Raw genomic sequence first — 19,262 nt, forward strand, 5'->3', positions numbered from 1 at the left:
CCATAAAACTTGTATCAATAGAAAGAACAAAAGTATGATTCATACAATATTTTCTGCAAGTCAACATTATATTAAATGGGAAAAATATGATTACGGTGGAATTTGCTGCAGCCCATTACTAATTTCAAAACAACAGTAAAACAAAAACTAGAGAACTTAAAACAGTTTGGAAAATACTTGTACTTTACATTCCACTTGAAACTAGTGAAATTATGGTTGGAGGTGGTGATGTTAAGAGAGAGAGCAATAGTGCGACAACACAAAAACAATTTTGAAAAGACAGAATGGAGACAGACATAAAGAACAGATAAATAATTTGCACATATAAAAGGCGTGTGCCTCCAAAGCACCCTATGAAATGAAATGAAAATGAAATCGCTTATTATCACGAGTTGGCTTCAAATGAAGTTACTGTGAAAAGCCCCTAGTCGCCACATTCCGGCGCCTGTTCGGGGAGGCTGTTACGGGAATCGAACCGTGCTGCTGGCTTGCCTTGGTCTGCTTTCAAAGCCAGCAATTTAGCCCAGTGAGCTGAAGAGCCCCTATAGCTAATTCAGTACTTTTGAAGTTAGTCACTGTTGTAATATAGGAAATGTGACAGCCAAATTGCACACAGCCAGTTCCGATAGCAATGAGTTAATAACTAGATAATTAATTTTATTGATTGAGTTATAAATATTGGTCACACATAGGGAGAACTTCCCCACTCTTCAAGTAGTGCCATGGGACCATTTACATGCCTTTGCGATGAATGACACAGCCTTGATTTAACATCTCATTACAAAGACAGAACTTGTATCAACGTAGCATCAAGTACCAGCCTGGAGTGCTACTGATTAAAGGCTGATACAACATGGCAAGTGATGGGGACGAAGAGATAGAAACAAAACGGCCCAAATCTTCTGGTCAGGATCAGAATGCCTATTTCCAACCTTGATCAGACACAAAAACACTTGCCTTCCCGGGCAATTTTCTGATGGAGCATCCTTCCAAATTGCGCAGGATGGTAGCAGCTGAGAGAAGCCATGCAGAGGCCACACACCCCCTTTTACAGCACTAGCTGCCATATTCTGCTAAGAGTTTAAATGTCCCAAACATTCTTTAAAAAGCCAAGAAAAGAAGGTAAGTGGGTACATTTGGTAAGGGGATAGGGTGGCTAAGATAAGTGGCAGGGGGATAGGTTATTGAGATCCGGAAGAGGTTAGTGTTGGTCAGGTTGGTGAGGTGTGGAAGAGAAATCAGAGGGAAGTTAGCCTGAATGATTAGAGATGGCCATATGTATAGTTGCCCAAGAGTTAGACTAGGACATTTTCTGTCTTAACATTTCTTGGGTAAGCAAGTCTGAAATCGCCAATGTTTCCCACTTTAGTTCAGAGGCATTTGTGGAGCATGGGAATTACCCACTGGAAATTCAAACTTACCTGGACAATTCCCACAGAGTCAATGCATAGGGGACATCCGAGGGTCCCATAGCACATCATGGAGGGTATGTCCAATCTCAGACCATGCCGAGTAGAAGATCTGGCCAATATATACCGAAATAGACATGGAATGGCCTTAGCTGCGTAATATGTTATTCCTCCTCCACACCCATCAAAAAGGCTACCAATATATTGTCTCTTTGCTTACATGAAGAATGTATCCTTGTGGGCAAAATACTAGAAAACTAAAAAACTAATTATGCTATACTGCATAGGTTAGCTTCAGAGATGCAGAGAGGGGAAAGTGAGAAACAGATTAAAATATGAAACAATGAAGAACTAAAGAATGGGCAGGAAGAAATGAAAATGGAAAAGAAGAAATATTGATCACTACACAAAAACAAACTTGCAGCAGGTACACGTTCCAAACCCGAAGGAATCATTTTCTCGCTATTTTGTCCAAAGTCAGAGATAAAATCAGGGGCAAGATCAATTTTATATTTCAGTTTAGTTGATGGGAGTAGATCAGCCAGAACAAAATTGTCCCTAGACCCAGCGCACGTGCAAAAATTTTAAATGGGAAATACAAACCTTCTTTTTCTTCTTCTTTTTCTTCTTTTCTTTAGCAGCCTGAGCAGCTTTATGCTCATAGACCAGTTTAGTAAGGCTCGCAACATACTCATCTGTTTGCTGAAGCAGGTATGCCAGACGCTTATCCTTTTTCTGGTCAATTAGTTTACGATAGCCTTCTTCATCTTCAGCCTGTTTTCAGAAAATTGAAAGTTAATTTACTGAATTCACATGGTGGGTGTTACTTAATAAAAATGAAACAGAGTCCCATGTCAAGCATGTATATCTGGGTGTTTCCTGGTACTGGCAGTGTATAGAATGACCCCGATATTAAATGGGTGACTGCTTCATTTTTGGGGACGTGGCGAGGAACGAGCTCTGCTCCACTGCAGGAAAAGATCGGGGCAACATTTTTTTTAAATGGCACCCGATCTCTAGATGCCCCCACCGTGGCCTCTGGACTCCCCCTCCCACTGCTCCAACTCACCAATAAGGGGAACATTGAGCCCACCCCACACCGCATAAAAGAGCAGGGCACCTTGGGCCAATCCCCAGCAGGGACACAATGCCACCTGGGCACCTTGGCACTGACAGCCTGGCACCAGGGTACCACCATGCATAGACCCCCCACAGACATGCCTGATCTATGTTTGTGGAAACCAGTGCTAAACGGCGCCCGCTCAGGGTCGCCGACGCAAGCCGTAAAGTCCTGGGCACTGGGTAATCTGGCGTAGACATATTCAAGGGAGACTAACAGCTCATTTGAATATCCAAATCTGGGTCCGACACCAACGGGCAGGCTCCAGATCCAGACACCTCGCGAGATCACGTTGGATCTCGCAAGGCGTGACGAGGCCAGCAAATCAAGAGAGGTGTCTTGCGAGATTTACTGGCCTCGTCACGTCCCGAGTCGGACACGGTGAGGCCGATTCAGCCCGGTATCCACAGCACAGAAAAATGACTTTCAGCCCAACAGGTCCATGTCAGTATTTAAGGTCCATATGAGCCACCTTCATATAACCCCATCCTCATATCTTTTCCTTTCACCCTCAAATGCTAAATACATTTACACCAATCATTTCTACAACTCCCTGTAGTAGAGTTCCCCATTTTAACTGCTCCCAAGCTTCTCCTGAAACCCCTACTGGACTATCCAATAACTATGGTCTCCATCTGCAAATGGAAATATCTTCTCTACTCCCTCAGCAAACTCATTCATAATCCTCTATCAGATCACTCCTGTCTTCCATGGAAAAGTCCCAAGCTTCTTCCATTTGGCCTGAAAGGTTTAAGGTGCTTACTTCTGGTATCAGTAGTAGATTTTAAAAAAACATTCCCGAGTGTCTCAATCTCCTTTTTACAATATAGAGACCAGAACTGCTCACAATACTCCAAGTTAGTTTTGTCTGACCAATGTTCTATTTTATCATAACATTCCTTTTTTTCCCAATTGTATCGCTGTAGAAATGAACCCAGTGATTTATTCGCTTTTTAAAAATAGACCTATTAGCCTGCTTCACATCTTTTAGTGATTTATGTATCTGCGTCCCATATCCCACTTCTCCTCTATTTACTTTCCATGAATTTTGTAGCTGCTATATCTCTCCTACCATAATGTATCCCCTCTAACAAACCGATATTGAAGTTCATATGCCTTACGGTACACATCCATTCCACAAGTTTATTAATACCATCTTGTACTTTCTCGCAGTCCTTAACTACATCCCGATTTGATATCATCCACAAATTTTGAAGTTGCACTTCAAATTCTAGAGCCTAAATCATTTATGTGAATAGCATGGTGGTTTCAACGCCAGGCTTTGTGGAACACCACTTCACATCTTTTGGCAGTGTAGTGCAAGGAACTAGCTTTAATTCTTAGTCTCAGTTTTGCCATCAGCTTGCTATCCACTCAGCTACTTGTCCCCAGACTACGTACGTTCTCGTTTTAGTCAAAAGTCTACTATATGGTGCCTTATCGAAGGCCTTTTGAAAATCAGAGTACATTATGTCTACTGCATCATCCTGGTCAACATTGTTACTTCCAAAAGAATTTAATAGGTTGGTCACGCATGATCTTCCTTTTTGAAAGCTATGCTTAGTACTCTATTAGTTTCTATATGTTTGAGCGGGGTGGGCTGGTTAGCTCATGTGGCTAGATGGCTAGCCTGTTACCAGAATAATGCCAACATCTGGGGTTCAACCCCCGTTCCGGCTGAGGTAGATTCAGGAGTCAGTAGTAATGGTTTGGCGAACTATTATCTAGGACATCCCTTCAGTCAAAGAACTTAAGGATAAGAAAGGTTGACGAAAGAATTTCATATTTCCTACCACTCAGATTCACCCAATTGTTTTTTGTTTAAAATTTACATTAGTGTGCAAACATTGCAAGTCCAGACGTTGACGACTAAACCAACTGAATGTAGATTTTTTAGTTATTATCCTGCAACAGACAGTTATAAAGCAGATATAGCCCAATTACCTGTCATTTTATCTAAACCTGATACTACAAGCGCGATATTATAAATTGCGGCCAGGATGCGTTCTGAATTTGGACTTTGGAGCTTGGTGTGCAAGATCTGGCTCTCGTCACAGGCGTTAAATCAAGCTCCCATGCCGGATTACAGAATCATAGTCTAACACAGATTTTAAAAACCTGGGATGAACAGTCCACACTAGGACAAGGGAGTCAATTTAAAAAGAGTAAAGACAGCAAGTTTGCTCATTGACACTGCCTTCCAGAATCCAAACTAAACAAATGCCAGTTATACAAGTTACCATTAAATGCACATCTGGTTCAGTTCAGCAACTAGTTCTACGGGCACAGCTTTTAGTTAATAGTTTTATTTGCTGCTTTAAAAAGGGTGAAAGCATTGGTAAATGAACACTTAAAAAAAGAATACACCAAAATTGAATCCCTCACATTGTAATGAGTTCATTATTTACCCAACAGAATTCAAAGTAACTACTTTCAAAACGACTATGGCCATAACCGAAATTACCATTATCTGGACAGATTTATTTACAATTGAAGTGTACAAAAGGTATTACTCCCTGGAACTAAATGACAAATACAAATAGCGGATAACAGTTTTCATTAGTGTTTACAACTGGTGTAATTTGGTTGAGAATAGTCTTTTTGTATGTGAGAAATCAGTATGTAACAGAACTTGGATTACCAACATTTGTTAGGAAATAAACTTTTTAACTTTTCAAATACTGCTCATTAGTTCATAAAATGTAGCACCACACAAATCAACAGAAAACTTCAAGCTAAGCAGTAAAGCGCTCAGTGGTGATTCCTTTGCTAACATTCAATTTGGTCACTTCCAGGCTATTTGCTACATGCAACATGCTTGTTTCACTCAAGACCTCTGCTGCTCTGAATGCGTTTCATTAAATAGAACCCTCTGTAATAGCACAAGAACCATCAAAACAATTTATTCAACATTACCATCAGCCTCCTCATCCTTTCTTTCTCGATCCTCTCAGTTTCTTTCTTCTGTTCTCGTTCTGTGTTGGCATGCCAAGTACCAATTGCTCGGGAAAGTTTCTGAATTTTTCCAGTAACTGAGCGGTGATATTCCTTGAAGTCTTTTGCATGCTGCAGTATGCTGTTGAGATACTCCTAAAACACACATATATCAGTGAAGAAAGAATATTTTAAGAATATTGTGTCTCCTTATTACTCTTCTGCTTCTCTTAAAATTATTCTTTAAGTGCAAGTGCACTCACTTTGGTAGAGGTAAATCCTACAAATACCAAATAAGAAGAATGACCCACTTTATTTGATAGTTTTGGGCAATGCTCTCCATAAAGTGCACGCATGCACAGCCACAGAGTAATCTACAATGTACTGCGTATTGGAATAGAAAGAAAAGAACGATAGAAAGTTTATGGCACAGAAAGAGGCTACGATCCATTATAACACAGAAAGGGACCATGATCCATATCACCCAGCCTAATCCTACTTTCTAGCATTTGGTGCGCAGCCTTCCAGTTTGCAGCATAATCTTGAATAATCTAGACACCTTTTAAGTGAGTTGAAGGTTTCTGCCCCCACTAGCCTTTCAGTGAGTTCCAGACCCCCATAATTCTCTCGGCGAAAAGCCTTTTCCTCTTCTTTTCTCTAATCTGTCTACCCATCGCTATGAGAAAAGATTGGATAGGCTGGAGTTATTCTCATTGGAACAGAGGAAGATCATAGAATTTACAGTGCAGAAGGAGGCCATTCGGCCCATCAAGTCTGCACCGGCTCTTTGAAAGAGCACCCTACCCAAGCCCACACCTCCACCCTAGCCCCATAACCCAGTAACCCCACCCAACACTAAGGGCAATTTTGTACACCAAGGGCAATTTAATCTGGCCAATCCACCTAACCTGCACATCTTTGGACTGTGGGAGGAAACCGGAGCACCCGGAGGAAACCCACGCACGCACAGGGAGAATGTGCAGACTCCGCACAGACACCCAAGCTGGAATTGAACCTGGGATCCTAGAGCTGCGAAGCAATTGTGCTAACCACAGTGCTACCGTGCTGCACGTAGCTGAAGAGAGGTTTGATTGAGATGTAAAAAATTGTGAGGGGCCTGGAAAGAGTGGATGAGAAGGGTCCATTTACTTTAGCAGAGAGGTCAATGACTAAGGCCCATGGATTTAAAGCGATGGGTAGAAAATTAGAGAAAAGTAGGAAAAGGCAACATTCTCATTAATCTCCTCTGTGCCTCCTCTAATGCAATTACATCCTTTCCGTAACGAGGTGACCAGAACTGTACACAGTACTCAGGTTGTGGCATGACTAATGTTTATATAGTTCCAGCATAACCTCCCTGTTGCAGGCTAGCCCCGAGGACTACCCCCTTTAAGGGGTGTTCTGTGAGGGAGGGGTCATGTGACCCATTCATCCAGTCAGGGAGAAAGTTGGGATTTCACTGGAATGTGTTGGGACTGAAGCCCTGGTCCCAAGGCTACTGAAATATGGCTAAATTACAAAAAGCACTGTAGCCTGATGGGAAATATGACCAAGTAACAACTCACAGAGGCTTTTTGGAAATGCAATTTCTACAAAAGGATGCAGGACAACAGGAGGCCACTGGTCTCAAAGATCATTAACAATAGGTGATAAGGCAAAAGATAACAGCTATGTGAGGAAGAAAGCAGAGGATGATTGAAACCAGGAGACTGCAGATAGTTGCAGACCTTAAGCAAAGGGGCAACATAGCCTTTGTAGTCACAGAAACTGTTAGTCTGGAAACTGTTTTAGGCATAAAGGAACAAATGGATCCCATTTACTGGATCGATGAAACACAGCTTCAGCAGCTTAAGGGCCATAAAACTGCCATCAACGAACCTTCGAAAATCTGGGAGAAATTGTATAAAGCATGAACTTGAAGCTTCATCAGCGGAAACGCTGGGAACAACCATTGCAGAAGATTACCCCGAGTCAAGGGCTTGATGACCGGTAAAGCATCCTTCGTGAAAGCTTGGCCAGCGGTTTTGATTAAGGTAACGTTTGAGTTTGATTCGTGAGCCGAGTAACAGTTATCACTTATTGAGTTAAGGACTGTGTGACACTTAAGTGTATTAGTCTGTGTGACAGTTTTATTAAAGGTTAAGTATTAGTCCATGTGTCAGTAATTAGCTGCATAAGAGTCTGTGTGACATATTTGATCTGAATAAAGTAAACTTGATTCAAGAATACTTGTGTAAGTAGTGTGTGTGATGTTCCAGTTGTGATCCTCGTCCAGGAGGGGCAACAGGGCTTGTCCGGCAGTTGGACCCTAGAGCAGAGTATGTAACGGCCATTTTAAGCACTCCATAGACAGTTGTAATAAATCTTTTTTGTAAAATAAGTTAACTGGTAAAGCCAATTCCTGACGTTATTACATTGACGATGAGATAAAGACCAGCAGCTCAGATCACAAGATTTTGGGGGGAAAAGGTCAGATTGCAGAGAGTTGCAGAACAAGTGCACCCTTAGGACCCTGCAAGAAGAGACCAGACAAAATGCATTTTTTGGGAAATCTAGAGCCGTTTGATCTTGCTACACAAGATTTGGGACAGTATGTGGCACATTTAAAAAGATTTTCCATGCAAATGAAATAAGAGGGGGCAGGAGACGCAGAGATCTGTTAAATGCATGTGGGTCACAGACATACAGTCTGATTCGAAGCTTAATGTCCCTGGATGCCCCCGATACCGAAACATTTGTAGAGATTGTAAAGTCACTCAAAGTCACTTTTTACAGCTTAAAAAGTGTAATTCAAAAGGGAGAGCCCCAGGAGAATCCATTGCAGCCTTCATGGTGAGGTTCAAGCAGATTGCGAGTTAGTAGGCTATCAAGGCTGGCTTGAAGAAGCAACCACCCGCATTTTTAAACACCAAGTTAACTATGTTTGCGCTATCATAATGGGATCACCCTGCATAAGATTACTGGAGTCTCTCCAGCTTACGGGTCATCGGTTGTGGACCAGGTTAAGCCTGATGTTCCCAAACTTAGTAGGGAGGGTGGAGGCAAGCCAGAGGAACTAGAAGAGGAACCACAATTTGTTTAAAAGTGCAACAGCATTCCAGATTGAGGATCCAATATTTGTGAAGAATTTCGGTAACGGACCAAATTGGGTTCTGGAGTTGTTTTCACCAGAAAAGGGCCGTATCCTATGAGGTTGTAGCACAGGACAAGTTTTTAAAGAAGATGTAGACCACTTGCGTGGGCGAGAGCCAAAAGCCAGTGTTACAACCTGATTGAATTATGCCAGCAGGAAGCATTGTGGGCTGCCCGAAGAGTGAACTGTCAGATCAGTCAATAACAGGCCAGAGTGTTATTCCTCAGGAAACATCAGTACATGGAGCAAGTCCTTGTGAGATTGGACCAACAGTAACTACCTCAATAGAAGAACCTGAGTCACTTGAGTTAAATCGCTCTATGAGAAAGAAGCAGTCACCGGGCAGACTGTGTTATTGATGGACTAGTGTAAAAATTCTCATTATCGTTCTTACTGTGTAATGTAATATTTTCAATGTGTAAAAAGGACTTAATGGGGGAGGGATGTAGCAGCTAGCCCCTTTAAAAGGATGTTCTCGGAGAGAGAGGAGTTATGGTAACCCACTAGTTCAATCAAGGATCGAGTTGGGATTTCACTGGGATATGTTCGGACTTATCCCAGCAGTTGGACTTTAGAACGGAATACGTAAAGGCCATTTTAAGCACTTTGTAAATAGTTGGAATAAAAGGGCATGATCCAATGGCCACTACGCCCAAAAGTAGCTTGACACGGCAAAGCTTGACCGTTGAAAGCCAGTCGCGGGATCTATCTGGCTCGCAACGCCTCACGTGATTCAATGCAATCTCGCGAGATATTGCGAGGTGAATCCCGCCCGCAATAGGCGGGATCTCTTTTTAGCAAATCTGCATTTTAGAGCTAGGCAGTAAGCCAGAGGGATTGTTTAGGGGGCCTCAGAGATCAGGAAGGCATTTAAAAATGGCACTCCAATTTCTCCCTACAATGGGAAGTTCCCGCGAGCAGTGCTCCCCACTGTACAAAACAGGGCTCTGTGCGGCCTTGGCTGTGCGGTCGCTGTTCAGGCCCCTTAGTCAATGCGAGTTGCGTTGAATAGCCATGTGTTTCTCAGTACTGCGAATGCCGGGAAGCACGCGGCTAAACGCACTCGCTCAGGGACTTTTTTCCCTTTGGGAGAATTGCGGCCAAATTGTTGTGGTGTATTTTCTTGAATTCTTGAAATTATTACACTCCCTTACTCTTATGTTCAGTTCCTCCGCAAATAAATGAAAGGATTGCATATACTTTCTTAATCACCTTATCAACCTGTCCTGCTAACTTCAGGGATTGGTGAAATTTTCTCTACACCTCTCCATATTCCCCAATGTATTGTGTAATTCTTTGCCTTGTTTGACTTTCCCAGATGCATTCACATCACACCTCTCTAGGCTGAATTTCATTTGCCATTTTTCTGCCACCCGACGAGGCCATTAATATCTTCCTGCAGTCTACAACAATCCTTCTCGCTATCCACCATGTGGCCATTGTGTTGTCTGCAAACGTCTTGATCATTCCCATCATTTATGTCCAAATCGTTAATATGTACCATAAAAAGCAGGGGACGTAGTACAGAGTACTTCAAAGCCTTAATGGAAACAGCCTTCCAGTCACAAAAACATCAACAACAATTTCCTTTCCTGTCATTCAGCCAATTTTGTATCCAGCTTGCTGCATTCTCCTGGACCAGTCTGCCTTGGCAAAGGCCTTGCTAAAATCCATGTAGACCACATGAACTGCGCTACCCTCATCAATCCTCCTTGCTACTTCCTCAAAGTATTCAATCAAATTAGTTAGGCATGACCTTCCCTTAAAAAGTCCATGCCCACTGTCCTTGATTGATCCATGCCTTTCTAAATGGTAGTTTATCCTGTCCCCAGACTGACTAACCTATAATTATTTGGCTTATCCCGTGCTCCTTTTTTTAACAAATAAAACGTTATCAGACCTCCAATTCTCTGGCAATCGCCTTTATCCAATGAGGAACGGATGGTCAGACCCTCCGTTATTTCTTCCCTGGCTTCTTTTAATAGCATGGGGTACATATCATCCAGCCTTGGTGATTTATCCGCTTTCAAGGATACTAATTCCCTAAATAGTTCCTCTCTCCTTATATTTATCACATCCAATGCTCCACATTCTTCCTCCTTAAAACTATAATGTCTTCTTTTGTGAAGACTGATGCAAAGTATTCAGATGCAAATAAATGGGTCACTCACAACAGTGAACTCAAGCAGGAGGCAGGGTCGAGCTTCAAACCGCAAATGTGTAAGTGCAGCCGCTGGAGAGAGGTTGTGGGGTAAAAAAATACAGCTGAGGCTGGAGGAACTGCCATAATCAATCTGTGATTAGAGGAGCAGTGTATTCGAGTTGGTTGGGAGGGGGCGGGGTTGTCCAGAAGTGAGCAGTGACAGGAGATTGCAGGTGAGAGAGCCTGGAAGAAATTAAGCTTCAAAGGATGAAAGCACCCAAGATTCATCAGTCCATGTCTGTGGGAGTGGGAGATAATCAGAAATTCCCCGTTATCCAAATAGGCTGTGATGTAGATGAAAACTGATTAGACAATTTAGTCTCAATGAGCACCTTATATTATCTGATAGGCAAGTTCACGATGCAGATTAGGTTATTGATCATGTATATAACACATACTATGGAGCATTGTCAACAAGGAACTCCTTTAAAATTGTCGGAGTCACATGTACGAGCCTGGAAATTGTCACTCAATTTAAAGTATTCAGATTCATGGATAGTGATGAACAGCTAGATTATGCAAGTTTATGAATGGATGTTTAAGACTGCTTGACTGTCAGGCGGTGTGCATCCTCCCTGCTCCTGTCTCCTGAAAGGGAGAACTCGAGTCAAGAAAGAAGAGTTATGGGATGTGCAAAGGGAGAGAAAAAAAGAGATGGGTTAGGAGAGATGGGGTAGGGGGTGGAAAGAGATGCGTGTGAAGAGCAAAAGCAGGAGAATGGGACCAGTGGGAAGAGATAAGGATCGCAATGTGGAACATGACCTCTGAGAAGAGAGGTGTGTTAGAACCAACAAGAGGTTGAGCTGGCACCAAGCTTTGGAGTTGAGGGAGAATGGTATGAGTGGGAGGAGGCAATGTTTCCTTGAAGATGTGCAGCCACGTGGCAGTTTGGAATGTAGTGCTCAGGGGAATTTGCAGCCTGCCCAGTACATTGGTGTTGGGTAAGGCAAGAACATCATTCAGAACTTCCTACGCAAATTTCATGATTATATATTCTAACACTATTTGGTTCAGTAATCCATTGTTTAGAAAACAATTTATCACATTCAGTGGTGAATTACATGTTCCGTAATTATTTAAATTTCGCAAGTATATAAAAATGACAACTAGTGAAGATTACTACAATAAAGCTAGCTTTAAGAGGAAAGAAAATCAGAATGCATATACTCTTTCATAATCATTGTGAGAACATTCAGCAGTAAGTCAAAGATTTAGTCCAATGAACTACAGAAGATAAGTTGTGAATTATGCAATACTCAAGGCGAGCTATTAAATACTTTTAGATGTACATTATACACTGTAAAACTGATTTCAACTTGGTTCTAATTATCTGAATTCTTGCAACCCACGAATACCTAAAGCAGACATAAATTAAGTAGTACTAAGTGGTATCTTTATTGTCTGAAATATTGGTTACATTTTTACCTTTTATACACCACAAGTTTTGACTACCTTAATTGCAATTTTTTAAGAAACTACAAATAGGGTGGTCGATAGATCGCAGATGTGACATATTCAGCAGCTTTTTTTATTTTACAAAATTACATCAGAATTGTGGTCAGAGACAATTCTACTCTATCGATTTATCCCTCACAGCAGGCTCAATCATAACTTGAGAAAGACTATGAGCATACCTGATGCTTCTGCCTGCGCTTACGCTCTTGTTCAATCTTCTGTTGCTTCTCCAGCTTTTCTGTGATCCGAGCCTCTCTTAAAGACTGCCGTTTACTACGTTTGTAGGCCTTCACATTGAGTGCTGTCTCCAGAGTCGTGTCACGGCGCATACAGGCAACCACTTCTTGCCTCAGCTGTGTTGTTTTAGAAAAAAAAGTACTTCAACTTCATATTTATGTAGTCTGCCAAAAACATTGAGATTCCCCGAGTTCTAATTACAGTTTTACACCTTCTGCAGTTCTAGCTAGTCAGTAGGGAAATATCAAATTATGGTTTATACATTTATAGATTGAAATGAACAATTGTGCAAATTACCATTACCACCATTTTAATACCCATCACAGTTTATTGACTTCAGTATAAATTTGAAAAGCAACTCATTCAGCATGCATATGAAAAATATATGCTGCCACTAGTCATGCCTGCAACTTTGCTGCATATTTCACAGAATGATAGAAATGTCTCCACCAGCTCTCCAAATGAGATATCTTCCCTTTATGCAACTTAGCACCTTCTCCGGTCATTAACACTTCCCCTTGACTCGTGTCCTACGCATCTTTATTGTAATCTCTCCTTTCTCCCACCAATCACTGACCTCTTATTCTGCTGCAGCTGCTCCACCACCCTCTTATACAGTATATAATCAGTCACATTTTTCCCTCTCTATGGCTCCGAAGAGTTATACAGACTTGAAATGTTAACTCTATTGTCTCTCTCCACAGTGCTGCATGGATGCTGCCAGACTTGCTGGGTTTTTCTAGCATTTTTCTGTTGTTGTACACCCAAATCTCTCTGGACAGCAAGTCTCATGTCTTTTTTTTTTTAATTCTGCTTTTATACTTTTACGAACAAAGTAAATAACTTCACATTTTGCCATATTGTATTCCTTCTTCCACCTTGTTGCCCAGTCACTTAAACTAGGGTAGCATGATGGTGCAGTGGTTAGAACTGCTACGACACCGAGGACCCAGGTTCAATCCCAGTCCTGGGTCACTGTCCGTGTGGAGTTCGTACATTCTTTCCATGTCTGCGTGGGTCTCACCCCCACAACCCAAAGATGTGCAGGGTAGGTGGATTGGCCACGCTAAATTGCTCCTCAATTGAGGGGGAGGGGGATCTATATTCCTTTGATGTTTCTATTCTCTTTAGATTAGTATCTTCAGCAAATTTAAATACTCTCTGTCTCTTAATTCAAGTAATTAATATAGATTATAAATAGCTACGGCCCCAGAAATGTTTCTTGTGGCTCTCCACGAATCACACTGACCAACATGAAAATGCCCTATTTATCCCTATACTCTGCTTTCTGTCCATTAATCCTCTAACCATGCTAATATATCATCCCAATGCCATGAGCCCTTAGCTTGTGTATAACCTTTCGTGCTACACTTTAGTGAATGCTTTTGGAAATCCAAATTTACTACATCTGCTATTTCCCCTTCATCTACCCTCGTTATATCCTGAAACAAATCTGATGGATTTGTCAAATAGCATTTCCCTTTCGTTAAACCATGTTGGCTTGTTCTAACTATATAATGCTTTTCTAACTTTATTTGTTAGGACTTCCTTAAGAATAGATTCCAGCATTTTTCCAATGATTGATGTCAGGCTAACAGGCCTACAAATCTCTAATTTCCCTCTCCATCCTTTCTCGAACAGGGATGTTATATTTGCGAATTTCCAATCTGCCGGGACTGTTCCAGAATCTAGAGAATTGTGGAAAATCACAGCCTGGGCATCCACTATTTCTGCAACTTTCTCCTTCAGAACTCTTAGGATGTAGGCCATTACGCCCAGGAGACCTTTCAGATTTTAGTCCCCCATATTTCTCCTCTGTTGATGTTAATTACCTAAATTTACTCACTCGATTCAGAAGCAACTTTCAAAAAGTAATAAATAAACAGTTGAACGGGAAAAACATTGCAGGGCTGTGGAGGAAGGGCAGAGTTGTGGAATTAATTGTATAGCTTCAAAGATACAAATGGGTGAACAGCTCTTGTGCTGTTCCATTCTATGATTCTATGAATACAAACCTGCCGTTGGAAGTTCAGTAGTCGAAGAGCTTTTAATTCAACAGTAGCTTTATTGCGCAAATCCGGCGGCAAAGAACCAGGCAAATTTTCAAGCTCTTGAATACGATGAGCAATTCGAGCTTGAAGTCTTTGTGAAAAGAAAATTACAATTAACTGTACAATTAAATTGCAAAAAAGGTTCAGGTTCAAGTGGCATATAGCTTAACGGTTATTGGAAATTTAAAGTTACAAAAAGTTTGAAAACGGCATATTTTAAAATATTATGCACGTGATTCTATACCATTTTGTTCACCTTACACAATTAGATAGAAAATGCAGCACAGAAACAGACCATTCCATCACAACTTTTCAGTGCATCTTTCCACTCCCTTTTCGTTTATATACATGTCTATACATGGCCGGCACAGTGGTTAGCACTGTTGCTTCACAGCACCAGGGTCCCAGGTTCAAATTCCGGCTTGGGTAACTGTCTGTGCAGAGTCTGCAAGTTCTCCCCGTGTCTGTGTGGGTTTCCTCCGGGTGCTCCGGTTTCTTCCCACAAGTCCTGACAGACGTGCTGTTAGATAATTTGGATATTCTGAATTCTCCCTCTGTATACCCGAACAGGCACCGGAATGTGGCAACTAGGGGATTTTCACTATAACCTCATTGCAGTGTTAATGAAAGCCTACTTGTGACAATAAAGATTATAAAATAATTTTGTTTTGAAAGTCTCCACGCTATTTGCCTCAACTACTGGTAGGAAGTTTCACATTTTAACTACTTGAAATAAAGTATTTTCCCGTTTGTTTTATTGATAACTATCTTGTGTTTATGGCTCCTACAGTTTTCATTTCTCCCACAAGTGAATTATTCTCTCCAAATCTATCTTTAGCAGGTCATTTCTATGTCTTCTTTCTTCTAAAGGGTGGATTTAAACTTGTACAGCAGAGGAGTTGACTAATAGGCTTAGTTTTAGAAGTACCAGTGAGGGCAAAAGAGATAAGATGGGGAACACGGAAAAAGTGAGAGAAAGCTAGAGTGTTGAAAGTGAACAAAAAAATGATCGCCTCCCAAGAGATAAGGGCAGAATTAAATTGTATGTATGGGAATAGTGAATAGAATTGGGGAGCTGGAAGCAGAAATTGCTCTAGGGGCATATGACAGTAGCATTGACAGAAGCCTGAACAGCACTGGATACCTAACATCCCGGGTTACAAGGCTTTTAGTAGAAACAAGGTGGGTAAAAGGGAGGAGGTGTAGCAGAATAAGTCAAGGATAGTCTCACAGCTCTTGAACGAGATGCAGTTCCTGAATTAGAATCTATATGGTTGGAGATGAGAAACAGGAAGGAAGCGGTAACCTTGTTTGGTATTTCTTATAGAGCTCCAAATAGTGGGAAGTGGAAGAGAGCATTTGTAGGCAGATTATGGAAACCTGCAGGGCAAGTAGGGTTGTGATAGTTATAGATGTCAATTACACTAAGGTAGACTGGGAATAGAGTGTGGGGCACTGAAGAGGAGACATTCCTGCAGTGTGTGCAGGAGAACCTTCTGAACAGTACATTTTCAGTCCTGCCAGGGAACAAGCTGTGCTGAATCTGGTCCTAGGAAATGAAGCAGGGCAGGTGGAGAACGTCAGAGTGGGGAACAGTTGGGAAATAGTGATCACGGTAGCATGGTGGTTAGCATCAATGCTTCACAGCTCCAGGGTCCCAGGTTCGATTCCCGGCTGGGTCACTGTCTGTGTGGAGTCTGCACGTCCTCCCCGTGTGTGCGTGGGTTTCCTCCGGGTGCTCCGGTTTCCTCCCACAGTCCAAAGATGTGCGGGGTTAGGTGGATTGGCCATGCTAAATTGCCCGTAGTGCAAGGTTAATGGGGGGATTGTTGGGTTAAGGGGAATACGGGTTTAAGTAGGGTGATCATTGCTCGGCACAACATCGAGGGCCGAAGGGCCTGTTCTGTGCTGTACTGTTCTATGTTCTAATATAATACGATTCAATATTAATTTGAAAAAGGATAAAAATCAGACAGATTAGGATCCTAGACTGGAAAAGGGCAAATTTTAGGGGTCTAAAAGTTGAAATGGAGCAGGTTGATTGGTGGAAATGTATTTTGGTGGGAAAAACATCGGATGAAAAATAGGAGACTTTCAAAGGAAAGATGAATAGGGTGCAAGCTAAAATAAGGAAGAAAAAAAAGGCATATGATGCATTCTGGGATTATAATAGCAATAGAAATCAGGAAGAGCATCTCAAGTACAGGTGAGCGGCTAGTGCTGGAATAAGGAAGACTAAGAGGAAGCAGGAGGAAAGGTGGCAGGCTGTGCTAAAATAAATAGCAAAATGTTCTTTAAACATATTCATGGTAAAATATGGCGGGTAGTACCGGTGGGAGAGGAGCGGGCTTGTGCAATATGTTATGATTGAAGTATTGAAAGTACATGGATGCTTGCACATTTTTGCCTTTTTTTGCTTTCTTTCTGATGATGTCTGTAACCGTTTATAAAGCCAAAAACTACCTCAATAAAATTGTTTATTAAAAAAAAACATATTCATGGTAAAAGATTAGTGAAGGATACAGATGGGCATACAAGGGTTAACTGCTCACTGAAGCGGAGGGTATGGCAGTGGTAGTAAATGAGTACTTTGCTTTTGTCTTTACCACATTAGAAGATGGTGACAATGGCCCAGTTAAAAACATGGGTATTGAGCAACTGAACAGCATAGTGATAGATGAAGAAAAGGTGCTCAAAAGGCTACCAGCATTTCAGGTAGAGAATCAGCAGGCCCGGATGGGATACGTCTTGGGTAAGGGAGCATTTTGCGTTGCCGGTAACAGAAATTTTCCAGGCCTCTCAGAATACAGGATTAGTCTGGGGGACTGGAGGATTGCAAATGTGATGCCGTTAAGGGGCAATGGGTAACCAGGAAACTACAGATCTGTCAGCTTGGCATCAATAGTGAGAAAACGGATGGAGGCCATAATACGGGATGAGATAAATATACACGGAGAGAAAAACAAGTTAATACTAGACAGTCAACATGGCTTAGAGATAGGAAGCAGATGGGCATGAGGCAAGTTGAAAGTGATGTTTCCTAGGGCTCAGTGTTAGGACCCTTGCTTTTTCAGATTTAAATAAAAATGAATAAGAGATTGGTATTGAGGGCAAAATCTAAATTTGAAGATGATATTAAGCTCGGGAGAATACTGAATTGGGAGGATGACGCCGAGACTTCAAAAGGGACATCGACACGGTGACCAAATGAGCAAACATCTGGGGCGGAATTCTCCGATCCCCCGCAGGGTCGGGGAATCGCCCGGGGCCGGCGTAAATCCCGCCCCCAGCGTGGCCGGAATTCTCCGCCACCCGGGAATCGGCGGGAGCAGGAATCACACCTCGCCTATCGGCGTGCCCACCCGCACCGATCGGCATGCCCCCCGCGGCGATTCTCCAGCCCGCGATGGGCCGAAGTCCCATCGCTGACAGGCCAACCCCACCAACGTGGTTTAAACCACCTCTGGTGCCGGCGGGATTGGCGGCGCGAGCGGGCCCCTGGGGGGGGGGGGGGGCGATCGGACCACGGTGGCCTGGCCCGCGATCGGGGCCCACCGATCGGCGGGCGGGCCTGTGCCGTGGGGGCACTCTTTTTCTTCCGCCGCCACCTCCACCATGGCGGAGGCGGAAGAGACCCCCCCTACCACGCATGCGCCGGTGGTGACTTCAGCGGCCGCTGACGCACCGGCGCATGCGCGGACCAGCGAAGGCCTTTCGGCCAGCCCCGATGCCGGGCGGCGTAGCGCCAAAGGCCGTTGGCTCCGGTTTTGGCGCCATTCAGCATAGCGGAAACCAGTCCGGCGCGGGACTAGCCCCTAAAAGGTGCGGAAAATTCTGCACCTTTGGGGAGGCCCGACGCCGAAGTGGCTGGCACCACTCCGCTACGCCGGGACCCCCCCCCGCCCCGCCCCGCCAGGTAGGGGAGAATCCCGACCCTGGTCAATGAACTTCAATGCAGTGAAATATGAGGCAATGCATTTTGGTAGAAGAAACATGGGGAGACAATGTAGGGTCAATGGTACAACTTTGAGGGGAGTGCAGGAGCAGAGGGACCTCGGGGTTCAAGTGTATAATTCTCTGAAGGTGGCCAGGCAAGTTGAAACAGTTGTAAAGAAGGCTTATAGGATCCTTGGGTTTATAAATAGAAAGAGTATAAAAGCAAGTAAGTGATGCTACACCTCTACAAATCAGTGGTAAGACCACATTTGGAGTATTGTGGACACCTTATTTAAGGAAAGATGTTAAAGCCCTAGAGAGAGAGTGCAGAGGAGATTTACGAGAATGATACCAGGAATGAGGAATTTTAGATACAAGGAAAGATTGGGGAAATTAGGCTTGTTCTCCTTGGAGCAGAGAAGATTAAGAGGTGACCTTACTGAGGTGTTCAAAATTATGAAGAAGGATATACTGTTTCCACTACCATCCATTGACTCTTCTGTCTACACCTCCCGCTGCCTTGAGAAAACGGGCAGCTTAATCAAAGACCCCTCCCAAATGGGTTATTTGCTATTCCATCGGACAGGAGTTACAAAAGTCTGAGAACATGCACAAGAGATTCAAAAACAGCTTCTTCCCCGCTCTTACCAGACTCCTGAATGACCCTTTTGTGGACTGAACTAATCTCTCTACCCTTCTTCTCTACTGCTATAGCACTACACTCCATATGCTTCACCCGATGTCTAGGTCTATGTATTTACATTGTGTATTGCGCACAGTAGCA

The 19,262-nt window shown here is 42.9% G+C and overlaps 1 protein-coding gene across 6 annotated transcripts in view; it reads right to left on the bottom strand.

The window, feature by feature from the left end:
- LOC119970292 (probable global transcription activator SNF2L2) overlaps positions 1-19,262 on the bottom strand; it is a 188,747-nt gene that overhangs the window by 113,615 nt on the left and 55,870 nt on the right. For all 6 annotated transcript variants that reach the window (XM_038804675.1, XM_038804672.1, XM_038804676.1 and 3 more), the window contains 4 exons: positions 14,507-14,633; positions 12,434-12,607; positions 5,446-5,619; positions 2,013-2,183 (listed from right to left, as the gene is read on the bottom strand). In XM_038804675.1, coding sequence (XP_038660603.1) covers positions 2,013-2,183; positions 5,446-5,619; positions 12,434-12,607; positions 14,507-14,633 — 646 coding nt within the window. The remainder of the gene's footprint in view (positions 1-2,012; positions 2,184-5,445; positions 5,620-12,433; positions 12,608-14,506; positions 14,634-19,262) is intronic.

This window comes from Scyliorhinus canicula, chromosome 8, assembly GCF_902713615.1.
Source record: "Scyliorhinus canicula chromosome 8, sScyCan1.1, whole genome shotgun sequence".
NCBI classification, from domain to species: domain Eukaryota; kingdom Metazoa; phylum Chordata; class Chondrichthyes; order Carcharhiniformes; family Scyliorhinidae; genus Scyliorhinus; species Scyliorhinus canicula.